At 44.1% G+C, this 27,230-nt stretch overlaps 1 protein-coding gene across 3 annotated transcripts in view; it reads right to left on the reverse strand.

Annotated features, from left to right (window-relative positions):
* Positions 1–27,230, reverse strand: part of AGBL4 (ATP/GTP binding protein like 4) — a 545,910-nt gene that overhangs the window by 126,649 nt on the left and 392,031 nt on the right. For all 3 annotated transcript variants that reach the window (XM_032247529.1, XM_032247527.1, XM_032247528.1), the window contains exons 4-5: positions 26,041–26,155; positions 7,282–7,393 (exon numbers count right to left, since the gene is read on the reverse strand). In XM_032247529.1, coding sequence (XP_032103420.1) covers positions 7,282–7,393; positions 26,041–26,155 — 227 coding nt within the window. The remainder of the gene's footprint in view (positions 1–7,281; positions 7,394–26,040; positions 26,156–27,230) is intronic.

A 27,230-nucleotide genomic window follows, 5' to 3' on the forward strand; every position in this document is an offset into this window, starting at 1 on the left:
CTCTAGTAAACGGGGAAAATCACCTCGGAGCGTAGAAACCTCTCAAAATAGCAACCTTGGGTTCTGAGGGACTCAGGGAGTAAAGGAAAGGGCTGGTGGAAACCCATTCACCTCCCCAGATAGACCCCGGGGAGGGGGGGTTCTTCTTAGCAAAGGCCTTTTCACTTGAGTTGAGATCTCACCATTCTTCACCTAGACTATTGCAATAAGCACCTACCTGGTCTCCCTTCTTCCCATGCAATCTTGCCTCCTTTGGCCCGCTCTCCACACTGCAGCCTTAGTAATTTTCTGAAGCATGTATTGTTTATTCATCCGTGCATTCATCATTCAACAGAATAGTCTCTACAGTGCCATGTGCTGTGCTAGGTGCTGGGAGTATGGAAAGGTACTGAATGAAATGAATAGGGCATGTTCTTGAACAGCATGCCAGGGAATACTAGCCTTTATTCCAGAAGTAATGCAGATCCACTGAAAGAATTTAAAGCAGGGAAGACAGACTCGAGTAGATTTACATTTTAGAATGACTCCCAGGTTTCTAGAGTGAAGAACTGAGGGGATGGAAATGCTATTCATTGATTTCTCTTTCCCTTGCTCCAGCGTCTTTGAGGACTCTCAGCTGACTACTATGATTTTCAAGACTGAGAGAGGATTTGTGCTGGAATATTCCTAACAAGTGGCACTTTGTTCCATTGCTTTGATTTTTTTTAGTCATGATATTTAATTCAATTAAGAAACAATTTGAAAGTAGGCCCAAGACCTTGATTTTAGTAAGAAGAGGCCACTGAGCCATAGGAAGAAGCCAAATGGCTTGGTGCAGTGTTCAGACCCATCCCTGAGCTTCCTCAGCCTGCTCCTCACCTGCCCTCACAGCTCTGCACACCAAGTCCAGAAGCCGAGGACTTCCACCTTTGTTCTGTTGCTCAGCCTTTCCTGGAATGCCCTCTCCTCTTTCCCTATAACCTCCCTTCTCTCCAAAGCTCAGCCACCTGATGAAGTATTACCAGTTTCCAAAGGGTCAGTCCAAATGCTGATTTCTCCAAAAAGCTGCCCTGGATCCCTCACCCCCACCTCCACATGAAGTAATCTCTCTCAGCCCCATGTTTCCAAAGCACTGTGTTTGCTTAATTATAGCACACCTTCCTGACTCCCTGGAATTAAAATTTTACAAGGGTCTGGAGTTCTCATCAGATTGTAAGCTTCTCCTGGCCTGGGACTCTGCCCTATTAATCTCTGTAACCTCAGAGGTAGCCCAAGAGCCTTGTGCATGGGAACATTGAGAAATGTGTGCTGCCGTCAATTAACTGAGGATTTTAAAGCAAACGCTACTTTGTTATTTAGCTTCACCAAACAGTGGGTGCACCTGACAAGTACATAGTTAGATACTGGTGGAGTTGCAGCTGGGTGGTCGTAGGAAGCCCATTCACAAATGGGCTTAGCTTTCTAAGATCATACCTGGATATAGGTGTGAGAGGAGAGCCCTGTCTGTGGCCTTGTGGGTGAGTGACTCTGGTTGTAAGGCTGATTGTGTGATGTGAAGTCACTGTGGTACTCTATGGTATGTATGCTGGGAGAAAGCCAAACTCCCGTGGATAGCAGGTAAGCTCTCAGCTGAAAGGTAATGTCATTTCTCATGCTAATTAGATCTCAGATCAAAAAGCAGAATTGAAAGGGGAGAACTGGATTACAGCAAAGTTAGAACTGGCTCCCTGGTCTTTACCACCATTTGCCATCACTAAAGATATCAAAATGTGGCCGGGCACAGTGGCTCATGCCTGTAATCCCAGCACTTTGGGAGGCTGAGGCAGGCAGGTCACTTGAGGTCAGGAGTTCCAGACCAGCCCAGCCCACACGGCGAAACCCTGTCTCTACTAAAAAATACATGGTGGCATGTGCCTGTAATCCCAGCTACTCAGGAGGCTGAATAAGGAGAATTGCTTGAACCTGGGAGGTGGAGGTTGCAGTGAGCCGAGATAGCCACTGCACTCCAGCCTGGACTACAGAGCAAGACTCAGTCTCAAAAACAAACAAACAAACAAAAAAATCAAAATGTCTAAGTGCTGCTTCCAAATAAGACATGGTTAGATGGTGAGGGGAGGTTAGGGACTGGGAAGATGAGGGGTCTGGGATCTGAGTGAGCCCCTGATTGCCATAGACAGCTAATTTCAATGGGGGGTAAAATGGGGTAGATGTTGAGTCCAGGGCTGAAGCAAGTAAGTGAAGATGATCAGAAGCCTCTGTCCTGGGAGTGGGAGTGGGTGATGCATCTCAGGTTCTATCCCTGGGAGTTCGGGACAATCTCAGCAGGTTGCAGATCAGAGCCTCCATTAAAGGAGGGCACAGTGATGGTGGCAGTGGGATCAGGGGACACTCTGAGAGAGAAAGAAGATTGGGGACGGGTCTGTGGTTCAGTTGTTCCTTTTATCAGGAAAGTCTTCTAAAACCAAGTCACAGAAACTCTAGGTTTGCTCAACATTTGCTCAACATTTATCCTGAGCACCTGCTTACAGCCAGGTCCCTGCTGGGCACCAGGGACCCTGAGATGGATTAACCAGACCCTTTCCCTGGGGGGGGTTCAATCAATCACAACTGGTAAACAGGGGCCAAGCCACAGTGTCCACAGGGAGCTCTCATGGGAGTGGAACATGAAACACTTTATATCTCAGATCCAGGGTAGTCCTCTTGGTTAAACACTTTGTTTTCAAGATTATCATTTAATACCCAATGTCCCCAAGAGGGGTAAGAATATAGTGAGCACAGAGCTAGGAAAGCAGCCTTTGAAGTCAATGTCATCACTAGTACAAGGACAGCAGGCTCCTGTTGCCAGGTTAGAAGCACACAGAAGGGCTCACTCTAGAAGCCTTCCAGGGCAGGCCAGAAATATCACTTCAGCTTACTGCAAACTGAACACCTCTAAAGATGGATGCATCACTTGGCCCCACACTGACTGTTTCTCCTGCGTTCCCATCTCAGGAAAAGTGTCACACTACTCTGCTGCCCGTCATAACTAGGAATTATGCAAGACTCCTTCCTCTCCCATCAGTCGCAGTCACCAAGTCCCTTAGGTCTGGCTCCTTATTACCTCCAGACTCCTCTTCTTCCCTTTCAACTTCACAGCAGCAAGTTCTAATGGTCTCACAGCCTCTACTTTGGCACCTTCCAAATCTATTTTTCTAATAGGCACCAGAGATATCTTTCTGAAATGCAAGCCTGATTTGTCAATTCCATGCTTAAAATCCTCAGTGGCTCCCTATTCCCATGAAAATAAAGTCCAGATTGCTCCCTGTATTGTAACTGCCTCTTCTGTCTGCCCCTGCTATCAGCCACACTGAATGACTTCCAGTCTCCTGAGTTAGCCACCCTTTCAAGGTAGGTGCACATGCTGTTTCCTCTGCCTGGGAAGTTCTCCTTGACCTGAGCATCCCTCATGTTTATCAGCTCAGGTGTTGCCTCCTGAGTTGGGCTCCCACAACCCCTGTGCTTCACTCTATAAATGCACCTAGAATAACTGACTGTAAATGTCTGTCTTCACCAGGCTGTGAACTCCTCGGCACCCAACACAGGGCCTGAAGGAATGACAGTTGATGTTGGAGGGTCTGGCTGATTTTCTGCTGGTGGATTCTGTGGGCAGAAGGCCACCTGGACAGGAGAAGTAAGGCTGTGCATTTAGAAACAAGTCCAGAAGTTGTCCTGGCAGTTCAGATAGTTCAGGATTGAGTGATTATGATTATGTATATGACAGTGAAGGTCAGGAGCAGAAATGCGCTTTAAGCTATGAGGGTAGATGCCTCCAAGCACTGCAGTGTTTGCAACTGGGCACAAAGATGTCTGAAGTCAAATGTGAATTTGAATCAGATCCAGGTAATGGTTGTTGAGAATCTGCTACACACCAGTACTGTGCTAGGTACTTTCACATCTTTTTTCTTTTTTTTTTTTTTTTGAGATGGAGTCTTGCTCTCTCACCCAGGCTGGAGTGCAGTGGTGCAATCTTGGGTCACTGTAACCTCTATCCCCCGGGTTCAGGCAATTCTCCTGCCTCAGCCTCCCGAGTAGCTGGGATTACAGGCATGTGCCACCACACCTGGCTAATTTTTTTGTATGTTTAGTAGAGACAGGGCTTTGCCATGTTGACCAGGGTGGTCTGAAACTCCTGACTTCAGGTGACCCACCTGCTTCTGCCTCCCAAAGAGCTGGGATTACAGGCGTGAGCCACCGTGCCTGGCCAACCTCACATAATTTTTAACTAGAGAGCGTATATAATTTATCATCCAAACAAGAACAATTTTGAGAGTGAAAGAGGGCATTGTTAAAAGATACTCCAGGACAATAGGTATAAACCAGAACTGCCCCAGGAAAGCCAAGACTTATGACCATTCTACCTAGAAGTCATACTTTGTGCTTTTGTTCTTGGTAACCCCTGACATATCTTATAAATATGCATTTATCAGTATTTACTTATTTAAAGTCTATTTTCCCACTATATTTCAAGGGTTAAGGTGTTTTTTTTTTCACTACTAGAAACCTCACTGCACATAGAAAGCCCTTATATAAATAAATATTTGTGTAAAGAAGAAAGGAAAAAGTGGAGTAAAAGATTGAGTGAGGAGAGAGAGTGGGGAAGACAGGAAGGAACTGAGGGAGCTGGGACCCTACTCCAGGCCAGCTTGACTCCTATATTAGTGCTCCACGCCCTTGCTTGAGGCATAAAAGAGTAACCTTTAGGTAAGAAAATGACTTATACAACCAGCTCAGCACCCAAGGTGTACTTACTAAGATCTAACCAGCTGATGATCAATGTATTCATGGACCAAATCTCTGTAATTCAGGCTTGCTGGATCTGTGTTTTGCAGCATGAATGAGCACCCAGTTGTTTGTGAGTATATCAATAATTAATATCACAATGGCATCTGAAGCCTTTTCCTCTTTAGCAAACATAACCTACTTCCCTTGTGTTCCTGTGCTCCTCCCCCATGCTGCCCCCAAACTCCTATTTGTGTCTTTGGGAATTTATCTAAAATACCACTTTGTTCAATGGCTTCCATTCTGTCACTCGTTCTGGTCCAGTGTCATTTTTTGGTTTGTTTAGTTTGCTTTTTACTGTGCCTCATCGTCCTACCTGGGAATAACTGTTTTGTATCTATAAACCATATTGCATTTAGCATAATAGGATTTTCTGTGTTCAAGCCAATTCAACTCAACATGCAGTTATTGAATATCTATTATCAGCCAAATCAGAAAAAAAAAAAGTGTAGGAGCTTGTTCTCTTTTAGAAGGAAGTCGTGGAAGAAGACATTGCCATTCTATCAGGGAAAGTGCAGTCAACACAGAAGCCTGGGAGGGCAGAACTCAGCAGACTACCGATACTTCCTGAGAAAATCAAAGGCAGCTTCTGTCTGCAAGGAAAGATGATCAGGATGACATTGAGAGGTCAGGGGCAAGTTCATGTCTGTAAGAAATAGGAGAAGACAGCGGGGTTCCAAAGCTTACAGAAAGACAGCAAACCACAATCATTCTATCTCTGCATAGGGATTTGGTGAGCACAGTTCACATCTTCTTTTACAGACAAAGAGAGATGAGCTGGAGAAAGAAACAAATATCCTAAAGCTATGTTTATGCAAGCCCTGACACACAAGGTATATTGCTAAAGGACTAGGAAAGCAAAATGTACATAAGATGATCCAGATAACAGTTGAGTTTCATAGCCAGAAAACTACATTGCAGCTCAGGACTGACTTTTTCATTAACCCCTGCTCTAATATATGGATTTGTTTTTAAGCACACTTTTCTATCTGACCAATACCCATGTTGCTCTTTAATTCAGGAAATTTTCACTGGCATCTTCAATGAGGGTAAATAGAATGGGTTACATTGGTACATCCCTGAAGTACCCCAGCTGTGTGACCTTTGCTGTCTTAGCAGTCACCACCTCTCATCTGACAGCAGTTATGGATCATAAAATCAGTCATTGAAGTTGGAAGGGATTCAAATGGAATTTCACTAGAATGTCTTCCAAACAATTGAGTCTCCTCTGTGCACCCTTTTGGGCTAAAAGTTGAACACTTTTAGTAAGGCAGAGCTCACAGCTCACACACACACATACTCCGTTCTCAGGCAGCTATAGTTGTTATAAAGGTCTGTTCCTCTACCTCTTCCCATGTCCCCCACCCGAAAAAAAGGTCTGTCCTGCCTGTTCTGCAGTAGCTCTGCAGAGACAGAATACTGTGGTTTGCTTCATTTCTCTAAGCCATGAAACCTCACTGTCTTCTCCTATTTCTTATAAACAAGAACTTGCCCCTGGGAGCAAACCTGGTGTGGACACCCATTGTTCTGTCTGCCTATGTCCCCTTCTTTCTTCTGAAATGGTAGGCCCTCTTTTCTGGAAACAGGTACCAGCCCACCCTCCAACTCCAACCACGTGGTTCCAGAAAGGCTGCCTTGTCCTTGCATATTCTTGGGTCCTGAGCCAGAATTGACTTGGCCAGAAATGGGCATATCCTCCAAACTAGGTCAATCATAATCCTTTTGGAACTGGAACTGGAAAATGACAGTAAGTTACTGTAGTGTTGAGAACTTGGCAGTCATGTTCCCTACATGTAGAAGAAGCCAGTTTACATTCTTCAATTACATGACATGCCCTTGGTACTCCTCTAATAAATTCTCTATTTTGCTTATACTAATTCAAGTTGTATTTCTTTAGCTTGTAACCAAAGATCCTTGACAAATATGGAAACACTCTAATATATTTCTTTTTTTTTTTTGAGACAGAGTTTTGCTCTCGTTACCCAGGCTGGAGTGCAATGGCGCGATCTCGGCTCACTGCAACCTCCGCCTCCTGGGTTCAGGCAATTCTCCTGCCTCAGCCTCCTGAGTAGCTGGGATTACAGGCACGTGCCACCATGCCCAGCTAATTTTTTGTATTTTTAGTAGAGACGGGGTTTCACTGTGTTGACCAGGATGGTCTCGATCTCTTGACCTCGTGATCCACCCGCCTCGGCCTCCCAAAGTGCTGGGATTACAGGCTTGAGCCACCGCGCCCGGCCTAATATATTTCTTTATCCCATGAGACCTCCACAACTGAACCCACTATTTGTGAGCAGTCGCAGGAAAAGACATTGGGAGAAGGTCCTTGGTTCTGTTGGATTCAGACAAGAGCAGGCCTAGTACCTCCTGGGTTTAGCTGTGTATTCCTAATTTGTGGCTTCTAGTGGACTTTCCCAATATAATGCTTCCCTTTCCCAGTTCAAGCCACAGATCAGCAACTGTGGAGGGCATTCAGGTACTTACTGGGTCATTGTACATCTGGACGATGAGTTGTTTCACCCCATGCAGGGTAGGGTGGGCCCATGGAGAGGGATCCAGCCAGTGACGGTTCAGATCAAACCCCATCAGAGAACACCTAGGCAGTACCCAAAGTAAGAGTCAATATAGGCAGGACAAGCTGAGCTTCTCACCTGTCAAAATATGCTTAGGAGTAGGAGCAATGACTATGTCACTTACCTCGCATTTATCATTTTCCAGAGACAGTTCTAAGTACTTTATACGAGTTAATTCATTCAGTGCCATCAACAACTCTATGAGGTCACTACTATTGCAATTCCTACTTTACAGAATAAGAAACTGAGTCATAGAGAGATTCGAAAATATTTCTGTGGTGTATCCTCATGTCGGCACCCATAAACACATGCACGTATTCTCTACACTGCAGCTGAGAAAAATGCTCAGGCCAAAACCACTGGTGTTCTCATTATGCCTCTTTGCTCACACCTATAGCTAATCCATTGTCTCTCTTCAAAATACACCATAACCCAACACCTTTTTACCACTTCCTCTGGTATTATCTTGAGCGTGCAAGGTCTTTCTTTAACCTGGTCTTCTTGTTTTCTCCTTGCCTCCTCCCACCTCACCTTCCATGACAGTGTACAGCAAAGGACTGAAGAGTTCCAGAAATTTTAGACTTGGACTTGGATTCAAGTGCTCCAGATACATAGGTTTATGTTCTTTCCCTTCTTTTGCTGAGCCCAGACAGCCAGTTGCATGTGCGGATTTGAGGACCTAATATGAACACCTCCAGGGCAAAAGCCTTCTCTTTTCAAATGCCTCTTTCCTCAATGCCCCTGGAGGGACTGGGAGAACCCCATTTCTTATCACTATGCTACTTTTATCTCAGTGAGAACCAGAGGAGAATAACGTGGAAACTTCTGGGAACATCCTTCTGCTCCACATTCAGGTTTTTGCTAGAGTCCTGCCTAGCCTCTCTGGCAAGTCCATCCTTAATGCTCCATGGTATGCAGAGGAGAGAGATATCACTGGGTTGAGGTCCCCTGCTGTGCTGATGGTGTACTACGTGACCCTGGGCGAGTCTCTTGCTCTCTCAAAGCCTAAGTTTCCCAGCTACAAGTAGAGAAGGAGCTTCTACAAATGGACCACATGGCTCTTTCAGCATGAACTGCACTCTCCCTACCCCACATCCTCAGTGGATAGGAGCACACAAAGAAATGTCCCCTCTGTTCCAGGATTTTCATAAGAGCAGTGATGCCTAGATTCTAACCATTCTCTGTGCTCTAAACAGAGGGGATCACTGATGCTCACCTTCTAGGCCAGGTAGCTACCTCCTGTCCTTGAACTTGCAAAGCGTTCCTATTTCCATTTGCCATTACAACATGAGCATTTTTCTTTGTTAATAAAGTGTTTGTAACTCACATTGTAATAGCATTATAATATGACATTATCCCATTATATAAACCCCCGTAATTCATGTAGCCATTTCCCCACTGTGGCACATTTATTTTGTTTTTGCTGCTGCACTGTTTTCAAAATGCACTGATGAATACTCTAATCCCTAAAGTTTTCTCCACATTTCAGATTTTTTTCTAACAGTTTCCAGAAGTAGAATTGCTTTGTAAGGGGATTGACTGACTGTAAAATTACTATTAAAAATGAAAAATGGTCCTTAATATAGAAAGCAAGAAAGAAAAAAAGTAATGTCACCTTCCTATCACTCAGATATAACTACTGTTAGCCTTTTGATGCAGTTCCTGCCATCTTTCCTTTCTGAGCTAATAGCGGTAAGTGCAGCAGTAGCTAACATCTAAGAAGTGCTTACTATGTGCCTTTACATGAATGATTTCATTTCATTTTTGCTTTTATCCCATACAAGCCTTGTATTACCATTTTACAGAGGAGAAGAGAAAGGCTTAGAAAATGTAAGTAACTTTCTTTAAGGTCACCGAGCTCCTATGTAATGGAGTTAGAATTTGAGCTCACGTCAACCTGATTCTCAGAGTCCAAAATCTTACCAATTGCTCTCCTTACTCTGCTCTCCTCTGACTACATTAAGTTGTCTTTCAGAAAGGAAACATTTAATGCTGTGACTAGTACCTTGATCTACAGACATATTCATGCAGTTCTTAAATATTCTTATCTGAAGTATTGCTACTCATGAAAGTGATTAAGGACAGACATAGAGAGCCTCACAGCCACACTCATCTGAAACCTGCTCAGGGTAATTTGGCCAGCCTGTGGTGGAGCAGGCTTCAAACCCAGGACTGTCCAGCTTTAACGTCTATGCTATTTTAAGGAACAAACAGTTTAAGCAAGCTCTCTGTTGAGAATGTATAAGTAAATTAAAGAGGAGAGACTGGTTTTGGGAACATGGATGAGGCAAGAGTTAAATATAGCAATTCATCACCGTTTTATTAAGAACCTTCTACACACCAATAGTAGTGTTGCTGACATTGAGTGATTGATAAGAGATGTTCTCTGGCCTCAAGAAATGGATAATCTAGCAAGGAGGGAGAAGATATGCTTACAGGTTTACATCCATTTATAAAGCAGGATAATATTGTGAGTATTGAATGAGATAATGCACAGGTTTTGGTACATAATGGTAACTCAGAAATGCTGTATTGTTGTTTTTATTGTACTTTATTATTATTTTATGCTCTGTCCTATGTGAATGACATGGACTAATAGTTTCACAGTCCATAGGGGGCTGGAGTGGGCAGCAGTGGTTACGGATGACCTCTTATCTCTTCTTTCAGTCTGGGAATTAGGGAGATCTGAGTTCAAATCCATGCTCTGTTCCCTCCCAAGCGCAGTAGGCATTTGTTCATGTCCTTTGGGGAATGCCCAGCATCTAACCCTGTTACTAGATGGGGGTTGGGTGGGGTAAGTTTGCTCCTCCATCATTACAAGATGAGGCCATGACTATGTCCTATCTCCCTCCACAGAAGCCAGATGAGCCAGATTCTACCTCTTTGTTCCCTGGCAGCAAGGGCAGCAATAGGAAACCCTATAGCAGTGGCTCAGGCACCAGCCACTCCTGCCCAAGACATAAACTTGGGGCTGGATGACACGAGGCAGCAGGGACTGCTATGCAGCAGTGCTACTGTGGAAACACAGGCAGGGTGTTCTGGCCCTTCAGAGCTGCTCAGTTAATTGCTCTTGTTTTCCATTCTAGCTACCTGTGTTTGTGTGATTCTGCAAGCCCCTTCGTATAAATTCCCTTTTTGCTTCAGTGGCTAGAGTCAGTCCTTTTTAACTTTAGCTGAATGTATCCCTAATCAGGTGGTCCTATGAAATAATTTATGGAAAATTCTGGCAGGCCCCTATATTGTCCACTTCCCAATGACTGGTCACTAAACAGAGGGAATCACTGGTTTGGGTGCTGTAATCACAGAGCTCTTCCAGCCCTCACTGAGCATCTAAATATTTAGAAAGGTACATTACCCTTGACAACAGGCTTAATCATAAAGAATTGTATCCTTAAGAGATGCTTAGTTATGTATCTCTTTGCCCCCTCTTTGCCCCCTCTCCTCTGCCCCCAAATAGGAATGTCCTCAGCACTGTCTTGGGCAGGTCACCACGTTGCTCTAGGACACCTCTATGACCTAAAACTCACTACCTTTCCAGTTAGCTTATCTCATTCTTGAATCTTCCATTAGAAAATTCTTCCTCTCCAGCTGAATGTGTCTCCCAGGCACTTTCTCCATCTTCCTCAGCCTTGCCTCATGGAATTGCACCGAACAACAAGGTTATGCTATGGAGGCCAGAGACTTTGGGACTTATAGTTATGTTCAAGTTCTAGCTGTGTACCTCACCAGCTGTGTGATCTGTTTTAAATTTCTTTTTTAAAAATGCATCTCTATGCTTCTGTTTTATCATATGTGTAAAGAGGATAACAACCCCGACTTTCTGGATTGCATGCATGAACTAATGTCTGTAAATGGACCAGCAGAATCCTCAGAAAAGCAAAAACATTGAGTAAATGATAGCCAGTGATGACAGTGGAAGTGGTGATAGCTATGGCACTGTTGAAATTGTCTAAACTGAAATATCAGCTCCTCCAGGAAGTAGAGGATTTTCACTCCCTGCACATGAGGAGTAAGTGCTTTTCCTCTGCTCCCATAGCATCTGTTGCTCCCCCAGCAAAGCGGTTACAGCACAAGATGTGATAATTGTTGAGTCTGCTTCTCCACTGGACCATGAGTTCCCCAAGAGCAAGTACGCCATCTTATTCATGTTGGTATTCCTATGCCTGACAGAGAGCCTGGGTCATGGCAGACATTGAAGAAGTCATTGTTGAACAAACATTTCATTCTTTCCTAAGCATTTTCCTGTCTCATATGATATAGTTCTCATAACCATTCAGTCACATGATAAACCTCAATTTCCTAGTGGAAGTGTTGAGGGCCAGGAAATGTAAGCCATTCTTTAGAGGCTACATAATAAGTACTCTAAAGGGCCCAGACTGGAATTCAGGTGTCTCATCCCTGGGCTTCATGGTCTCCCCACTTGGCCATGCTGCTTCCAGGAAACCTCTTTGGTTCAAAAAAGAACTTCAAAACTGAAGGAAAAGTGTTAGAGGTCAGAGATCCTGAAAGGTCAACTCCTAGAGCCAGCCTGCTAATAAAAATAGAATGTAACTGGTGATTCAAAGGCATCTTCAATTCTCAGAGAATCTAGATCTTTTTAGAAGCTAAAGCATTTGTGATGTTTTTCAGTGAGCAGTACCGGCAAGGCACTTTTTGAGCTGATTTTAAACGAATGCTTCTAATGGCACTCAACCTATCAGTTGGTAGGTATTTACTGAACAAAACATCTTAGTAAAGATGCAGGATCCCTGGCTAGGAGCCTGGGTTACAGGTCCCACCTCCAATGTCTGTGTCATCTTGGAAGAGTCACGTCCCCTCCCTAGGCTCCATGTACTTATTTGTAAAATGGAATGCTATACTTCACTCACAGAGATCTCTTTCAGCTCTCTCAGTATATGATTCTAGAGTATCAATAACTGGGCTTTTTACCCCCCCCCCCAGAGTAAAGGACATTGGAGGAAGCATATATTTTCAATTAAGTTAAAGTACAAAGAAAACAAACTATTCTAGGAAAAATGTTGATGCAGTTTTAAAATGAAACTCCAACTAGTCAAGGATTACCAGTGTCTTAACATTAATTGCATGCATTGCTCAACATTCGAGATTTGTGGGACACAAATGGGAGTTTGCCAAGAGTCAAGGCATGAGAGAGCATTCCAGGCAAAGGGTATAGCATGTGCAAAGTTAGGGAAGCAAGAATGGTCCGAAATTATGCATATTTCGAACGGCCGCTAGTATGTTCTGCTGGTGTCCCTAACTGGCTATAAGCACAAGAGGCCGAGGCTGGTGCAGGTTCTTTCTCTTTAGTGGTTTCAGGACAAAAAGCAGCTGCCCAAAGACAGAGGAATGGATAAGATGGCCTCCAGATGCCAGGCTCTCACTCCTATGATGGCCAGTTTAGAGTCACTGAATGCAAAATCCTGGGTCCCTGCCCTGGGTCTCTGTCTCCTTGGTGCTCTTCTGTTATTTGTTTTGAAGATGAAATTTTTGCACAAGCTCAAAATCAAGATCTATGTTCTGACAAGAGTGGGGGCTATTTAGGGCAACAGTGGGAAAGAATCTTTCACATTACGACCATCCTAGAAAATGCAAATATATGGAGGCCAAATGTACATATGACTGCATAATATATAATATCTTTATTTTGAGTTGGAAATACTCGTAAGTATCTTTTCTTTCTCCTTCTAATCTATGAACTCCATGAGGGCAGGGATAATGTCTGAGTTATCTTGCCCAACAATGTCTACCATAAACCTAGGTGCAGAGAGGTTTCAATACATTTATTGGATGAATGAATGAGTGAACAGATTAACAAATGCATGAATGAATAACTTGCAGGTTTGCAAATATGGGTTAGATAGTTACTTTCAGACTTATTTTGAAAAGTTAGCACCTCCTAAATGCTAGATTCATTCACAACAATCAAATTAGATAGGTATTGTTTATCCTCATTTGATAAATAAGGAAATAAAATCCAAGAAAGATTTGACCTTGAGAGAGTCATTTGACAACTAGTAAGATATAGGTCTGGAATTTGAACCCAGGTCTTTTTGATGGCAGGATGGTTGACAGTCACCTTTGAGGTCCCCCAGCCATCTGTGAGGCTGTGTGATTTATAAAAGAGATGCTAAGCTACTCATTTGTCAGATCTCCCCATCCTGTTCTCTTTCTTGTTTGCCCAATGGCAGAGATATAATGGTTCCAGAGAATGTTATTCAAATGGCAAATAAATAGCTCCATCTCATGAAGGGCATCATGCCTTATCCCTGTTCGCAATAACGGCAGCTAGAATGAGAGCAATGATTTCAATTCCCCTCCTTATGATTTCCTTTTCATCTCCTCTGAAGAAGGATAGAGAAAAAGACAGCTTGGCGGCTCCAGATCAATCTTGCCCTGAGCACCGTGAGGCTGCTCTAGGGAGCAGTGGCATTGACAAGCAGAGATGTATGAGGTACGCCTGCAATTGTCCCCCAAACACAGCAGTTTTTCAGCATTACCAATGAGCTGGATTGGATTAAGTATATTTGCACCAAAAGCAAAATAAATATTGCTTTATTTAATGCCACTAAAAGGTTGGGATTCAATTGTCCTTGGCCTGAGGCACCTTCCAGCTCTATTGATTGGCCAGTGTCAGAATGCCAGATAATCTGTCATCAACAGTCCCTGAAAAATGCTTAGCATGTGGGTTGGGCTCTACTGTTGTGTAGATGGAGGATTGCAGGAAGTGCCCTGTGTCCCAAACACAAGGGACAATCATAACACATCCACTTCTCATCACCACTGCCAAGATATTTAAAGCATTCTCCTCACATCCCTTCTTAGGTCATCATGATGAGGAGATGTCTGTGACCAGGACTGTGAAGACAGAGAGGAGGATGGATAAGAACATAGGCTTCAAAGGCAGAAAGACTTGGGTTTGAGTCCCAGATCTGCCATCTAGTAGTTTGTGACCTGGGACAAATACATCTGTTTTACTCAAAGACTTGAAAATGCTGGGAGGGCAGAGAGTGAATCTATTTCATTTGTCACTGAGTCTTCAGTGCTGGTGCAGTGTCTCACACATAGCTGACTCTCAGCTGAACTGTATAAAATAGAGGCTCAGAAGTGGTAAGTAATTTGACCATGGTCCGGCAAGGACAAGTGGGCAGAGGCAGAGCTTGAACCCAGTCTGCCCGACTCTACAGCCTGTGTTCTTAGCCACCATTATACTCTGTCTTAGCAGTCCTAGGAGTCAGGTAAGAGCCTAATAGAGGGACTGTCCCTCATGTGCAGTGAGAGGTAGATGGAACACTTTTATTTTTAAATGGGGAATTTAAGTCTCAAATGGGGGACTAACATGAAAGATACCTTTATGCAAACTGATGAAAGGTGCTGCCCCCTACCACCCAGGGGAATAAGTTGCAAATAGGTGCCGCTTCTGGGTGGGTAAAGTACAGAATAATGCCACTTGGTTTCGCCAGACTTTGGATTGAGAGCAGAGTCTTAGCCCATAGCCCCCATCGACCCCTTGACAACTGAACATTTGTACAGTTCACAAACTGCACATCCGTATGGAGCAGCCTTGGATGTGCCCAAGGTTTATAGCAAAGCCAAGATTATCACTCAGTTTTTCTTCTTCCGAGGTTCATTCAGCAAGGTCTTTACCCTTTAATGGTGGCCTTTTTGGCAAGGTGGTAGGATTGGGGGCAAGCGTGCTCAGAACACACCTGGAAAAGGGATTATCTCCAACCCCAAGAAATTACTCCTAGTGGATAAGGAGAGGCTTTAGAGTGCCTTCTCTCTTCCCATATAGAGCATATACTGCAGGGATTCATCCTGTCTCCTGCTTGGCAGCAACAAACACTGGGTCAGTTGGACTTCCAGCATTGCAGCTTAAAACAATTCTTAGAGCCAGTGACCAACTAGAAAAACCTGAGATTTCATAAAAACCAATCCCCACATTTCAAAGATGGGGAAGCTGAGGCCAAGAGGGCAGAAAGAGTCTGCCAAGGTCACATAGCTATTCAAGGGTACAATAGGAAGTTCATTCCAGAGCCAAAGAACTATTTTTCTCTATACAAGAACAATGACAAGGAGTTTACTCGTTTTTGAAAGGTCTAAGGGAGGACATTTTCTGAAGCAATACACCGGCCCTTGAGGCTAGACATTCGCCATTTCAGTTTCTTAAGTGAAAAAGGACAGAGGAAACAAAAAGGGGTGCATAAAAGTCTTTTATGTCTTCCCAAGATCTGAGTGCTGACAAGACTCACCTGCCTGCACGGAGCTCTGGGTCAAGTGTGGGCTCTGGAGCCACACTGCCTGGATAAAACCCTGGCTTGGCGAACATGTTTTATCTTGGTGGTTCAACCTCTCTGTGCCTCGGCTCTAATCTGAAACGTGGGAATTTCGTCTACCTCACAGGGCTGTTTTGAGGACTAAATGAAATCATATAGGTAAAATGCCAAGGACACCATCTAGATTGAGATAAGTGCTACACATGTTAGCTTTTTGTGCTTTGATCTTGGTATGATGTTCAGGATCCTTCACAATCTGGTCCCCAGTTATTCTTACACTTCTTACACGATGTTGTCAATCTGTACACCATGCAAGGGTAGCACATGATAGAGCCTGTGAGCTAATAACAAAAAGGTACCCCTCTACGGGCTGATGCAGTTCCGCCAAGTCTCGGGTCTTGTCAAGCCTATGCTGCACTCTACCCTCCACCTGCCCTCTTAGCTGGCACCTGTGTGTGGTGCACATACTGTACCCTGTGTAGGATGCAGCCTGGACCATGTGCCACAGCCACACCAGACCACTTGGCATTCCCCAAGGACCTCCACTCACTCAGGGCTCAAGCAGCAAGGCTCAAAGGGCTCTGGGTCAAATCTCTGGGTGTGATTCTTGGATCTCCTTCTAGTAAAGGCAATACTTGGGCAAATGACTTAACCTCTCTTTGAGTGTCAGTTTCCTTATGTGCAATATGAGGATAATACAAGACCTCCCATGTAGGTTCATGAGGTTGTTGGGAGGAACTCCCCTTTGCTTTCAATCCCAATGGTAACTTTCAGTCCTCAGGAGTAAAAAGAATGGGTCTTCCTCTCCGCTCCCTTGTTTTCTCCTCTCAAGGAAGGAGATGGAACTTATCTGACTGGTCAGCTCCAGAAAAGAAGCAGAGCCCATTTGGGCCTAGCCCCTCTTAGCATGTGTTTTTGAGATCTGGAATCCTGAAGGGTCTATTCTGGTCTCTCTGCCACATGGCGTGCTTTCTAGGAGGCTTCTTGCCTCCCTTTCTGCCTGTGTCTGGTGGGAAAGTTGAATTTTGAAGGAAGTAAAGGAGGCAAGTTTGGCCACAGATATAAACTATGCCTTCCAAGTCCTGCTTTTATCAATAATAAAGCTAATATTTTGACTCCTATTTTTCTGATACCTGTATCTCCTTCTAAATTGTAGGAACAGGACGAGAGTAGGAGCAGTAGTATTATCTCCAAATCTCTAGTGGAAATACTACATATAAAACACTTAAAATAGTGTCTGGCAGGCTGTATACATTCAATTAATGTTTTAAATTATGACTATTACCATGTTGTCATTTATTATCATTATTCCTTTGCTTTGGAACATGCTGCCATTCTCTTCCCCTGGCCAACTCCCATTCATCCTTCAAGATTCATCTCACACAGCTCTTCCTTCAGACATTTTCTCTGACTTGCCCTATCCCAACCCCCTTGGCTGGGTTAAGAGGTACCTCCTCAGGGGCTTCACAGCCTGGGAATCCCCGGGCTTCCCACCATCAGCACAGTTATGTCCTCTCTGGACTGTGAACTCCTTAAGGACAGCACAAGGGCCAGGCCTACCTCATAATCTCCGGTGCATGGGACAAAGTATGTGCTTGGGGATGGGTTGGTGGGTTGGGAGGGCAGGAGAGGAAAAAAAAGAAGAGAGCGCAGACACAGTTTAGTTGAAAGGCTTCTCACGTGGAAGCAGAGTGCCAGCATAAGCACAGATGTGAACAAGAGCAGGCTGGTTTAAGACAATGGCAAGAGCCCAGGAAGGCAAGAGGAACAGATGGGAGTGGATGCAGAAGGTGGGCAGTGGGAGAGGAAGCTGAAAAGCAAGTGTGAGGCCATTGTGCAGGTACTGAATACCAGGCTAAAGAGTGCTGGTTCTTCTGAGGGTCAGTGGGGAGCCACCGAAGGAGTTTTACATAAAGAACTGGCACTATTCAAGCAGTGGTTTAGGAACTAGGACCAGAAATGATGAAGTTCTTGATTCTATCACATTGTTTTGCTCTTCCAGACTCCCCAGCCACTAATTCTGGGTTACTGTCTCCTCAGAGGCCTGACTTCACTGTAGAATCAATTATTAAGATCAACTTGCTATCAACTCTAACTTTGAAATGCTATTCAGCTGCTTGCAGGGACAGAGACGGGGAGCTGCCTCCACAGACATCTCGCCATCTGGCCTTTTCCGTGGAACCTGGCTGGGAAGCTCATTTGAATAATTGGTTTTGGCGGTGTGCACTTGTGGGTTAGACACCTGATCACACCGCCAGCCCCAGTGTCCTTTCAACCTCCACAGAAACATCACTCGGGTTACGTAAAGCAGGAGAGAGTCCCTGAGAGGTAAGGGTCTGTCTGGCCCCGGCTGTCACTCTGGCTTTATCTGAACTAACTGTATGGCTCACTCACTGTGTGACCTTGAACAAGTTACTTAGCCTCTCTGTGGCTTGGTTTCTTCTTTGCTTCAAGGAGGAGAGCGATTCCTGCCCTGCCTACACCACAGGCTTCTTGTAAGGATCTAAGGGAAGATCGGGGAGTTTCAGCTTAGCAGAAATGCAACTGGAAAAATTTAAAGATTTAGGTTGAGGAGAGCTCAATGTCAGACAGCAACATGGGCTATATTAGAAGAAGCGTGGTCCCCAGAATGAGGCTTCTGATGGCCTCTTTCTATTCCTACTCCCTGAATTAATTAGTTCTATGAACTTGAGGGGTTACTTAATCTACCTGTGTCTCAGCTTCCTCATCTACAAAATGAGAATAATAATGCATGTGTTCTAAGGATTAAATGAAACAATAAATGCAAAATACCTAAAATCGTGCCAGGTTCAGAATGCTCCGTAGATGTTAGCTGTCATTATCACTGTTATCATCATAATGATATCCTTCAGTCCTGGACACCAGGCCTGAAAGACAGACAATGACAAACATCTGGAGCACGTTCAGAGGACAGCAGGAATGACAGGGAGGGGAATGGACTTCAGATTACATATGAAAAGTGGGAAGGCTTTGGGGATGTTTGGCCTGGAGCAGCGGTGGGATTGAGTGGGGGGTCGGGAAGGGTGGGAACACATGATCTTCAAATGGCTGGAGGCTACCATGTGAAAGGTGGGCCAGGCTTGAATAATCCTTCAGAGGGCAGAGGCAGAAGTTACATGCTGGCAGGTTCAGCCTGAAAACAAAGTGTTTTCTAACAGTCAGAGGTAGCATCGGCACGGCATGATGCCTTGGAAGGGAGGGAACAACCTGTGCCTAAAGGCAGGCAAGCAGAGAGGGCATGGTCTGGATGGGGCACCAGACTCGATGTTTCTCGTGATGCTGTGATAGGGCACCCAGCAGGGAAATGTGACTGGGGCAGGGAAGGAGGCTCAGAGTGAGGAGGGGCTGGCAGATCACTCAACGGGGCAGTACTTGCTGTGGATCTTTGTTTTCTGTTTCTAGCTTGATGAAAAAATATGTGGTTTTTATGTTGTTACAGAACAAATAGAACATTGACATATTTATATTTTACATGGCTGGTTTTAGGTTCTATTCTATTTTTTGGTCGTTTGAAATGTTTCTCCTCTAGATTTTGACGTGGAAGAGATAGGTAGGCCAGTTATAAAGTGTGTGTGTGTGTGTGTGTGTGTGTGTGTGTGTGTGTGTGTGTGTGTCGGTGTGTGTGCGCGCGGGCACTGGAAATACCTTCCCTGGTGGTTTACCCTCTGCTATGGTTAATGATGTTTCGTTGTGCAAATCTTTGTCTCCCTTTTATGTCTCGTGATCTCATATATCATCCATCCATCAAAAACTCTCCTTCATCACTACCGGTCAGAAGGAAGTACTCTCTGCTTCAGGAGACAGTGTATCAAGAGGTTAAAATTGGAGCAACCTAGGGTCAGCAACTAGCAGGTTCCTTGGTACTTATGTGCTTCAACCTCCCTCTCTACTTAAAGTAGGAACACCACACTGCCTCCATCACAGGGCTGCTGTGAGGACTAAATGAGATGATACACATAATGTGCAGCGAGGAGACAGATATTAGCTCCTGTTGTATCTCTAGGCCTCCATTGCATCACAGCATATTTCTAGTGCAAACACTGGGCTTCTTATTGGCAAGAACTACCTCTGATTTCCTTCTGCTTCCCCAAGGCCCAGCACAGGGCCTGACACCCAGCAGGCCCCTCAGCAAACCTTAGTTAAATTGGATTTACTGCACTGGAGCATCCTTTGCTATATAAGGATTGCCCTGGGCCAAGAGACATAATGATGGTGAGAGTCTGCACATTGTACAGCATCCATTTCCACCATGGGCTCTGCAGTGCCATGCTATAATGCAGAATCATTTCTCTACCACCCATAGAGATCTGTTCCTCCCCACCCCACCTCCACACTCCCAAGAAATACTGAGGTTTTCCGAAGATGAGAAATTTCACAGCATCCTGCTATCTTTTGGGTAACTTCATATTTTATGATGACTAATAGGCAATTACTATGGTAATATTGCAATTCAGCATGTGTGAGGTTTGGGAAATGAGAAATTATGGGTAACTACTTTGGACTCATTTCTATGGTAACAAAAAGTAATTGTCATTAAATACCAGTTATTCTGAGGCTGTACCTGGTAATTATAGATTTTTATGCCCAGAAACATAAATAAAACCAATAAATTTATTCAAAGGTCTATGAATGTTTACTTATACGTGGCTCTATGGAATACACAATGACAAGCACCTAATTAAGAAATGCAAACCCAACACAGGGTTTCACATTGTCATACAGAGATGGAAAGCGTGTTTTTCTAATGCAGGCAACTTGTGCATTACCTATGCTCAGAAAGCGAAGTGGGGTATAGGTGGGGCTGAGGGCTCTCTGCAAAAGAAGTGATGAGGAAGGTGCTGGCAGAGGGTGTGTGCAAATGCTGCAGTACGTGTTGTGAGTGTGCTTTCTGTAAGACATTGAGAATTACCAACTGATTCTAGACTGGTTCGACCTGTCATCCCCCAACTCCAGTTGCCGTCCAACTAGGACTTGCTTGCAGCTTCTTGGCTCTGTAATACCTGAAGTTGCAATAGTCATCCCTCAAGACTCCTAGATCCCAGATCCTTCCAGAACTCTTTGAAAATATTCCCATTGTAATGTCAGTAACCGTACCATTGTTTTTTGTAACATGGTGGTAAAATATGCATAACATAAAACTTACCATCTTAATCATTTTAAGTGTATGATTCAATAATATTAAATAAATTCGTAATGTGCTACTGTCACCACCACCCACCTCCAAAACTCTTTTTAACTTGTAAAGTTGAAACCCTATGCCCGTTAAATAGTAATTCTCCATTCTCTACATCCTCCCAGCCCCTGGTAACCACCATTCTGCTTTCTGTCTGTGTGAATTTCACTACTTTAAGAATGTCATATAAGTGGAATCATACAATCTTTGTCCTTTTATGACTGGTTTATTACATTAGCGTAATGTCCTCAATTTTCATTCGTGCTGTAGCCCTCTCATTCTTGATAAAACCTCTCCCCAGTGCTTCTACTACATGATGGAAGGTGACTTTCATCCCATTTCCCTCTTCTAAGAGAGTAGGAGAGAAACAGTCCAGGGGAGAGAAGTGTCTTGTCCAAGGACAAATAAGAATGCTCAGGAGAGTGGTGAAAATCAGACCCTCAGTTCTCCACTTCCGCCTACAGCTTATAGAGCAAAGGCAATGTGTGGGAGTGTGGGGAGCCCCTGGATGCACCCTATGGCCTTGAACATGGCTCTTCACCTTCTCAGCCTTGGTTTCCCCATGGCATAAATGGTTATAATAAAAACTGGCTTTCCGTTCTTGGTCGCTGTTGTATGACCAAATGTGGTTTGTAAGGGCCATTAAAAGTATCATGCTCCATGCAATAACTAAGTAGGGCTGAGAATCCATTTTGTTAAATTGTAACAGCAGCTCATCATGTTACATCATAGCAGATTGCTGTCACAACAATATACAGTTAAAACAATTGGGACGAGGAGACCATGAAGATGAAGGTAAAGTGTTGGAGGCTGACCGCGTCTGGCCCTAGTTACTCTACACTGGGCACTGAAGCGTTGTGCCATCGTACAGTCACTAAACACTATTGTTTAGTTCATTTGTTCATTCTGGAAACATATATCTGAACTTCAAGTCGGTGACTAGAAAAATAAAATACAGATCCAGAGCCCATTTTCCAGGTACTGGGGATACAGAGAACAAGGGAAACAAAGTCCTGACTTCATAGAGTTTATAGTCTAAAGGTGAAGACCATCATTAAACAAATAGTCACATAAATAAACAATGAAAAATCAGGGCAAGAGCCATAAAGGGAGATTACAGGGCGCTATGAAAGAGTGTAATGGGAGACTCACTATATATTGCAAGCCCTGGGAAGGCCTTTCTGTGAAGTGACATTAAACCTAAGACCTGAAATGAAAAAAAAGGCAGTGCAATTGGAGTGCAGAAAGTAAGATAGGGTGTATAGTGGCTCTGTGCTTTTACTATATAATTGTTAACTATTGTTATATCATCCAACATAATTGTTAAATATAGCTACTGTAGCACATACTATAGTTACTATTTATTGTTGCTATAAACTTTAGTATAGGCCCCATATACTGTTACATTAAACCATAGTCTGGTATCATATACAGTAGCCTAGTTAGAAAATGTTGCTGTTCTTTAATATAAAGAGCATGATCTATCATGGTATAGTGGCCATCTATTGCTATTAAATTCTAGAGTGTACCTTCTCTAGTTCACTATAAATACCATAGAATAGGTAGTTGTATTATTAAATCTAAACTTAGCTGATTAAATTTGGGAATCTCTCTGACCATTCTTCCTAGATTGGACTATATGCTTCTTTAATGTGGAAGAGTGAGGAATAGGAGGAAGAGAAAGAGGAATAAATGTTTATTTAGAACTTATAATGTGCCTAGCACTGTGCTTTAAATGTGTTATCTCACAAAAGCCTCATAACTACAGTATCTCCGTTTACAGGTGAGAAAAATGAAGCTTAATGAGGCCATGTAATTTACCCAAGGTCATACAGCAAGTAGGTGGCAGAGCAGAATTGAAATCTGATCTGATGTCCAACTCCATTTTCTCAATCACTGACCTTTACTCCCTCCAACCTCCTGCCTTCCCTTCTCACAGTGCAGGGAGCTGGCCTGTTGAACCATCTTTCCAGCCAGCAGAGCGAGGTGCCTCAAGGCAGGCCTGTCTTTGTTTCTCCTCCCAGGGTCTGGCAGGCCTTGTGCTGGCCATAGGGGGCGTGTGGGACTGTGGGGCACACCTGCATCCCTGTCCTCTCCTCATAGGCCACAGACCTCAGGGAGATGGCTTACCTTCTCTGAGGCTTAAGAAACTGCACCTCCAGTGGGAGATGTTGAGAAAATGAAAGTGAAAGAGCATGAGGGAAAGGCAAAGACCTGGCCACCTGTCTTCCAACATGTTTCCAGCAATTTGATCAGTTCCTGGGAAATCTGGTTCTCTTTACTGCACTAGAATTCTGAGAACCAACATTCATTCCTTCCTTCCTTCCTTCCTTCCTTCCTTCCTTCCTTCCTTCCTTCCTTCCTTCCTTCCTTCCTCCCTTCTTTCCCTCCTTCTTTCCTTCCCTCCCTCCTTTGCCACCTTTTCTCTTGTACTCAAGCCAGTTTGAGTATATTTTTATTATTTGCATTTAGGAAAACTTTAACATTTAAAGTTCCTCTGTCACAGAGTTCAGAGGATTAAGCAAGATCAGTGTGTGAGTGCTTCACAGGCTATTGGGGTGGCAAATAGAATTCTTGGAGTGGCGTTTCCCAAAATGTGCTTCATAAACCCTAACAGTGGTTACAGGGAGGTTGTGGGCTCCGTCTCACTGATTTTTGGGAAACACTGAGTACTATTTCCTCTCTTAGATTCCCTGTGTTTATAATCATATTCCAAATTCTGAAAAGTCTTATTGTAAAAGAACATTGTGTTTAACTTTGCTAAACTCATCTGAACCCTGAATTTCTCCCCATAACACCTTGGCAAGTATTGCCAAATCATGAAAATATTGCTGTAGACAGTAGTGTGGCTCTGAGAAGAGCTGGCCTAGGGGACCTCTAAGGCACCTTGAAGTTCTCAATTCTCAGTCTTTATTTTTTTTTATATTTTCTAAAGCTTTAAGTAGTGAATTCTCATGATTGATAGGCTCTTTGCTGCACAGTTTTAGCAACAGGATTAATGCTTGTGGTTAGACTTGCTCTCCAACTATCATAAGAAGAATCACATATTCTCACTAGGAGAATGTTGGGGGTTGAAGCTTCAGCGTGAAATCATTTCTGAGGGTTGGAACTCTTTTATCCTGGAGTCCCCAGATCACAAAATCTGGAGCTTGAAGACATGTAGAAGACATTAAGCCCTCATCACCACCCCAGTGTCCACCTAAGACCCTGACAGGGAAGGCATTTTGGCCAAGGTCACTGACCTTCTTCTAGTCCTTCCTGAGATAGCAGATGATGACATAAATAAATGTGTGTAGAGAAGTATTGACCTCTCTCTGACCACTCTCCTTGTAATTAAACAGAAACATTAACATAAATCAAATGGTCTTTCTATCACCATTATCACTAACAGTACACTCGGTCCAGGGATGGTGGAAAGGCATTGCTCTCAGGCCAGCAACAAGCCATGAAACTTGTGAATGCTAATGAACCATCACTTCAGCCAATTAAGAGTGGAAGCAAAATTGTCTTTAATGAAGCCTTCATGCATCTCATGGGCTCTCTCTAACTCATACCCAGTGGTAACAGGAAGCCCCTCTGGACACTGTTGCCATGCTCATGGAAAGTGGTAAACCAATTCTGTGTAAAACAAGACTGGCTAGCTGTCAGGAGATCTGGTTCTGGTCTGAGTTAGGCCACTGACTTTGAGTAAATACTGTTTCATCTCTGGGACTCAGTTTCTTCATCAGTAGAGTCATCCCTCTCATTCTCTCATATTCATGAAACATGTTTTAGGCATCTACTATGTGCTGATCCCTGCTGCCAGGCACGAGGGACACAAAGACCATTAAAGTTCAGTCCCTGCCTTCCAGTAGCTTTAAGTCCAGTGGAGGACATGCAATGGAATAAGAGTTGTTCAATAACCAGGCCTGCTGGGTACAGTGGCTTGTGCCTGTAATCCTAGCTACTTGGGAGGCTGAGGTGGGAGAATCATTTGCATCCAGGAAGGTCGAGGCCACAGTGAGCCATGACTGCACACCTGCACTCCAGCTTGGGTGATAGAGCAAGACCCTGTCTCAAACAAATAAACAAATACACAGACAACCAAATAAATAACCACACCTGTGAGAACTCAGAGAAGAGAGTGGGCAATTCTGTTTAAGGGAATATTTTCCAGAATAAGAAACATGAACTGAGTTGCAAAGAGTTAATGGGATGAAGAGGGATAAGGGATTTCTGGGCAGTGGGCAGCCTGTATAAAGGTAGGGTAGCAGGAACCAACAGGACATGTCTGGGGAACTGGGCTTTGCTCAGTGCAGCTGCAGCAACTGTTCTAGGCGGAGAGGAGGAGAGGTGAGGCAGAATGATGGACAGACAGGCAGCAGGGCAGACAACGCCTGGCATGCAAAGCTGGAGGGTGGGGGGATGGGTTCTGAATGTCATCTTGAAAGTCATGGGCCTAACGAGCTCTAAAACTGTATGATTTGGATGGAGAAGTCAATGATTTACTGGCTGTGTGACTTTGGGCAAGTGGGTTACCTTAATGTGAAATAAGGGCAATAACACTATCTATCTCAAATGAGTCGGTGTTCCTTTGGCAGGTAATCTTCTGGGCAGTGATATTTTAAACTGTAAATTATGAAGCTAAGCCAGGCGAAAGAGACTTCAAGATCTGAGTGCATGAGTGGGTGTGGGGCTGGCTGGTGTGCCCACTCTGAAGAGAAATGCTGCTTGGATGACCTGGAATTCTATTCTCCTTCACTGATATTTTCCAAGAAGAAACACAACAAAACAGTCATCATTATAACCACCACACGATATTCTGCAAAGCACATTCCTTCCCACCATTTCCTTTGAAGCTCTCACAACTTCCCTTTCAGGTAAGTAATTATTGTCTCCATTATGCAAGAGAAACTGAGCATCAGAGAGGGAAAAGTGGATTCTTCAGGTTACACGGAAAGTAGGTGCCAAAACTGATACTGGGTCTCCTGATTCCTGGTCCAGTGAGCTGGCCAGAAAACCCCAGCAAGTGACCTTAGGTGGGCGTGGATGAGACATCCAGAGCTAATTAACCACATTTCTCAGAGCTACGGTGAAACTTTCTCTAATGAACTCATGGGCAGCCTCAAAATTCTTCCTCACAAAACATATCCCATATTTCTTCTTGCTTCCATACCACCATCCTATGACTGCCTGCTTCCAAGCATCCCCCCCGGTTCCTTACCTGTAATTGCCCAGGTAGACTCCATCAGGATTGAGCATTGGTGCGATCTTGAAGACCAGGTATTCCCGGAGGACACGGGCAATCGGGTGCTGGCTTACAAGGAAGTCAATGATCCCTAGGGAAAGAGAAGAGTCTGGTTTAATCACAAAGCATTTCAAGAAGAAGGAAACACATTTTTCTCAGCTTGGAAAACAAGAAGAGTTCAATAGGTGATTGTGGTCTGTGTTGTGATTGGCCACTGTGGATGTGTGGCTAGGGACTACGTGTTATCCGGTATAAAACGTATTTACAAATACACTTGTATTTCCAAGAGACAATTCAAGACATAACATTGAAGCTGGTGGGCAGGAGGGAGAGAGCATTTCCTGCTGTAGAGAACTAGGGGGACTTCTGAGAATGATGACATTTGAGCTGTGCTTTGAGAGCCCACCAGGTTTCATCAGGCAGAGATGGGGGAGAGGTGGGCTAGCTCTAAACAATAAATTAAGGCATGCGTTCTAATAGGCACACTTAGTTAAACATTGACATCAGAAGCCTTCCTGTGATAATCACAGGGTCAAGGCCCTTAGGGATTTAAACGCTCATGTTGCTGATAGGCACACCAGGAAGCAGAGCGGAAAAGCATTTAGCCAAAGTCACATGAGCAGAAGGAAGTTTCTGTCATGTGTCCCAAATGTGCTTCTTTCCCCATTTAGAGGATCCTGTTCCGGGACTCCAGGATGACTGGCCTCCCAGCTTCTCACTGGCACTAAAATCACCCTGGCTTCCAGTCACCAAATTTAGAAAATTTGTCTCCATGACATTTTTCCTACTGCCAGGCAGTCCCCAAGTCTCTTTCTTGAATAGAGCAAATCTTCCCCTCTTCTCCATTCCGCTGCCTGCCTTCTAACCCAGACTACCATCACAGCTGGCCTGGATAACAGCCACCACCTCTGAAATGAGCCCTCAGCGCTGCAGCCAGAAGGATCTTCTGAAAGTGCGAATCAAATCCTGTCACTTCCTCCTTGATATCCCTCTGGTGACAGCTTGCATATACCCATAGGATAGGAGGTGAGAAAACAAACAACTCTGAGCCTTTGTCCCTCTCCTTTTCTCCCTCACTTTTCTACTTTTTCATCAGAGACCTGAAAAAAAAAATGGGCAAAATGGCACTGTAGCATTCCATGAAATTATGATAACGCCAGAAAGTG

The sequence above is a fragment of the Sapajus apella genome, unplaced genomic scaffold (genome assembly GCF_009761245.1).
Source record: "Sapajus apella isolate SASKATOON/1434 unplaced genomic scaffold, GSC_monkey_1.0 scaffold62, whole genome shotgun sequence".
Classification (NCBI taxonomy): domain Eukaryota; kingdom Metazoa; phylum Chordata; class Mammalia; order Primates; family Cebidae; genus Sapajus; species Sapajus apella.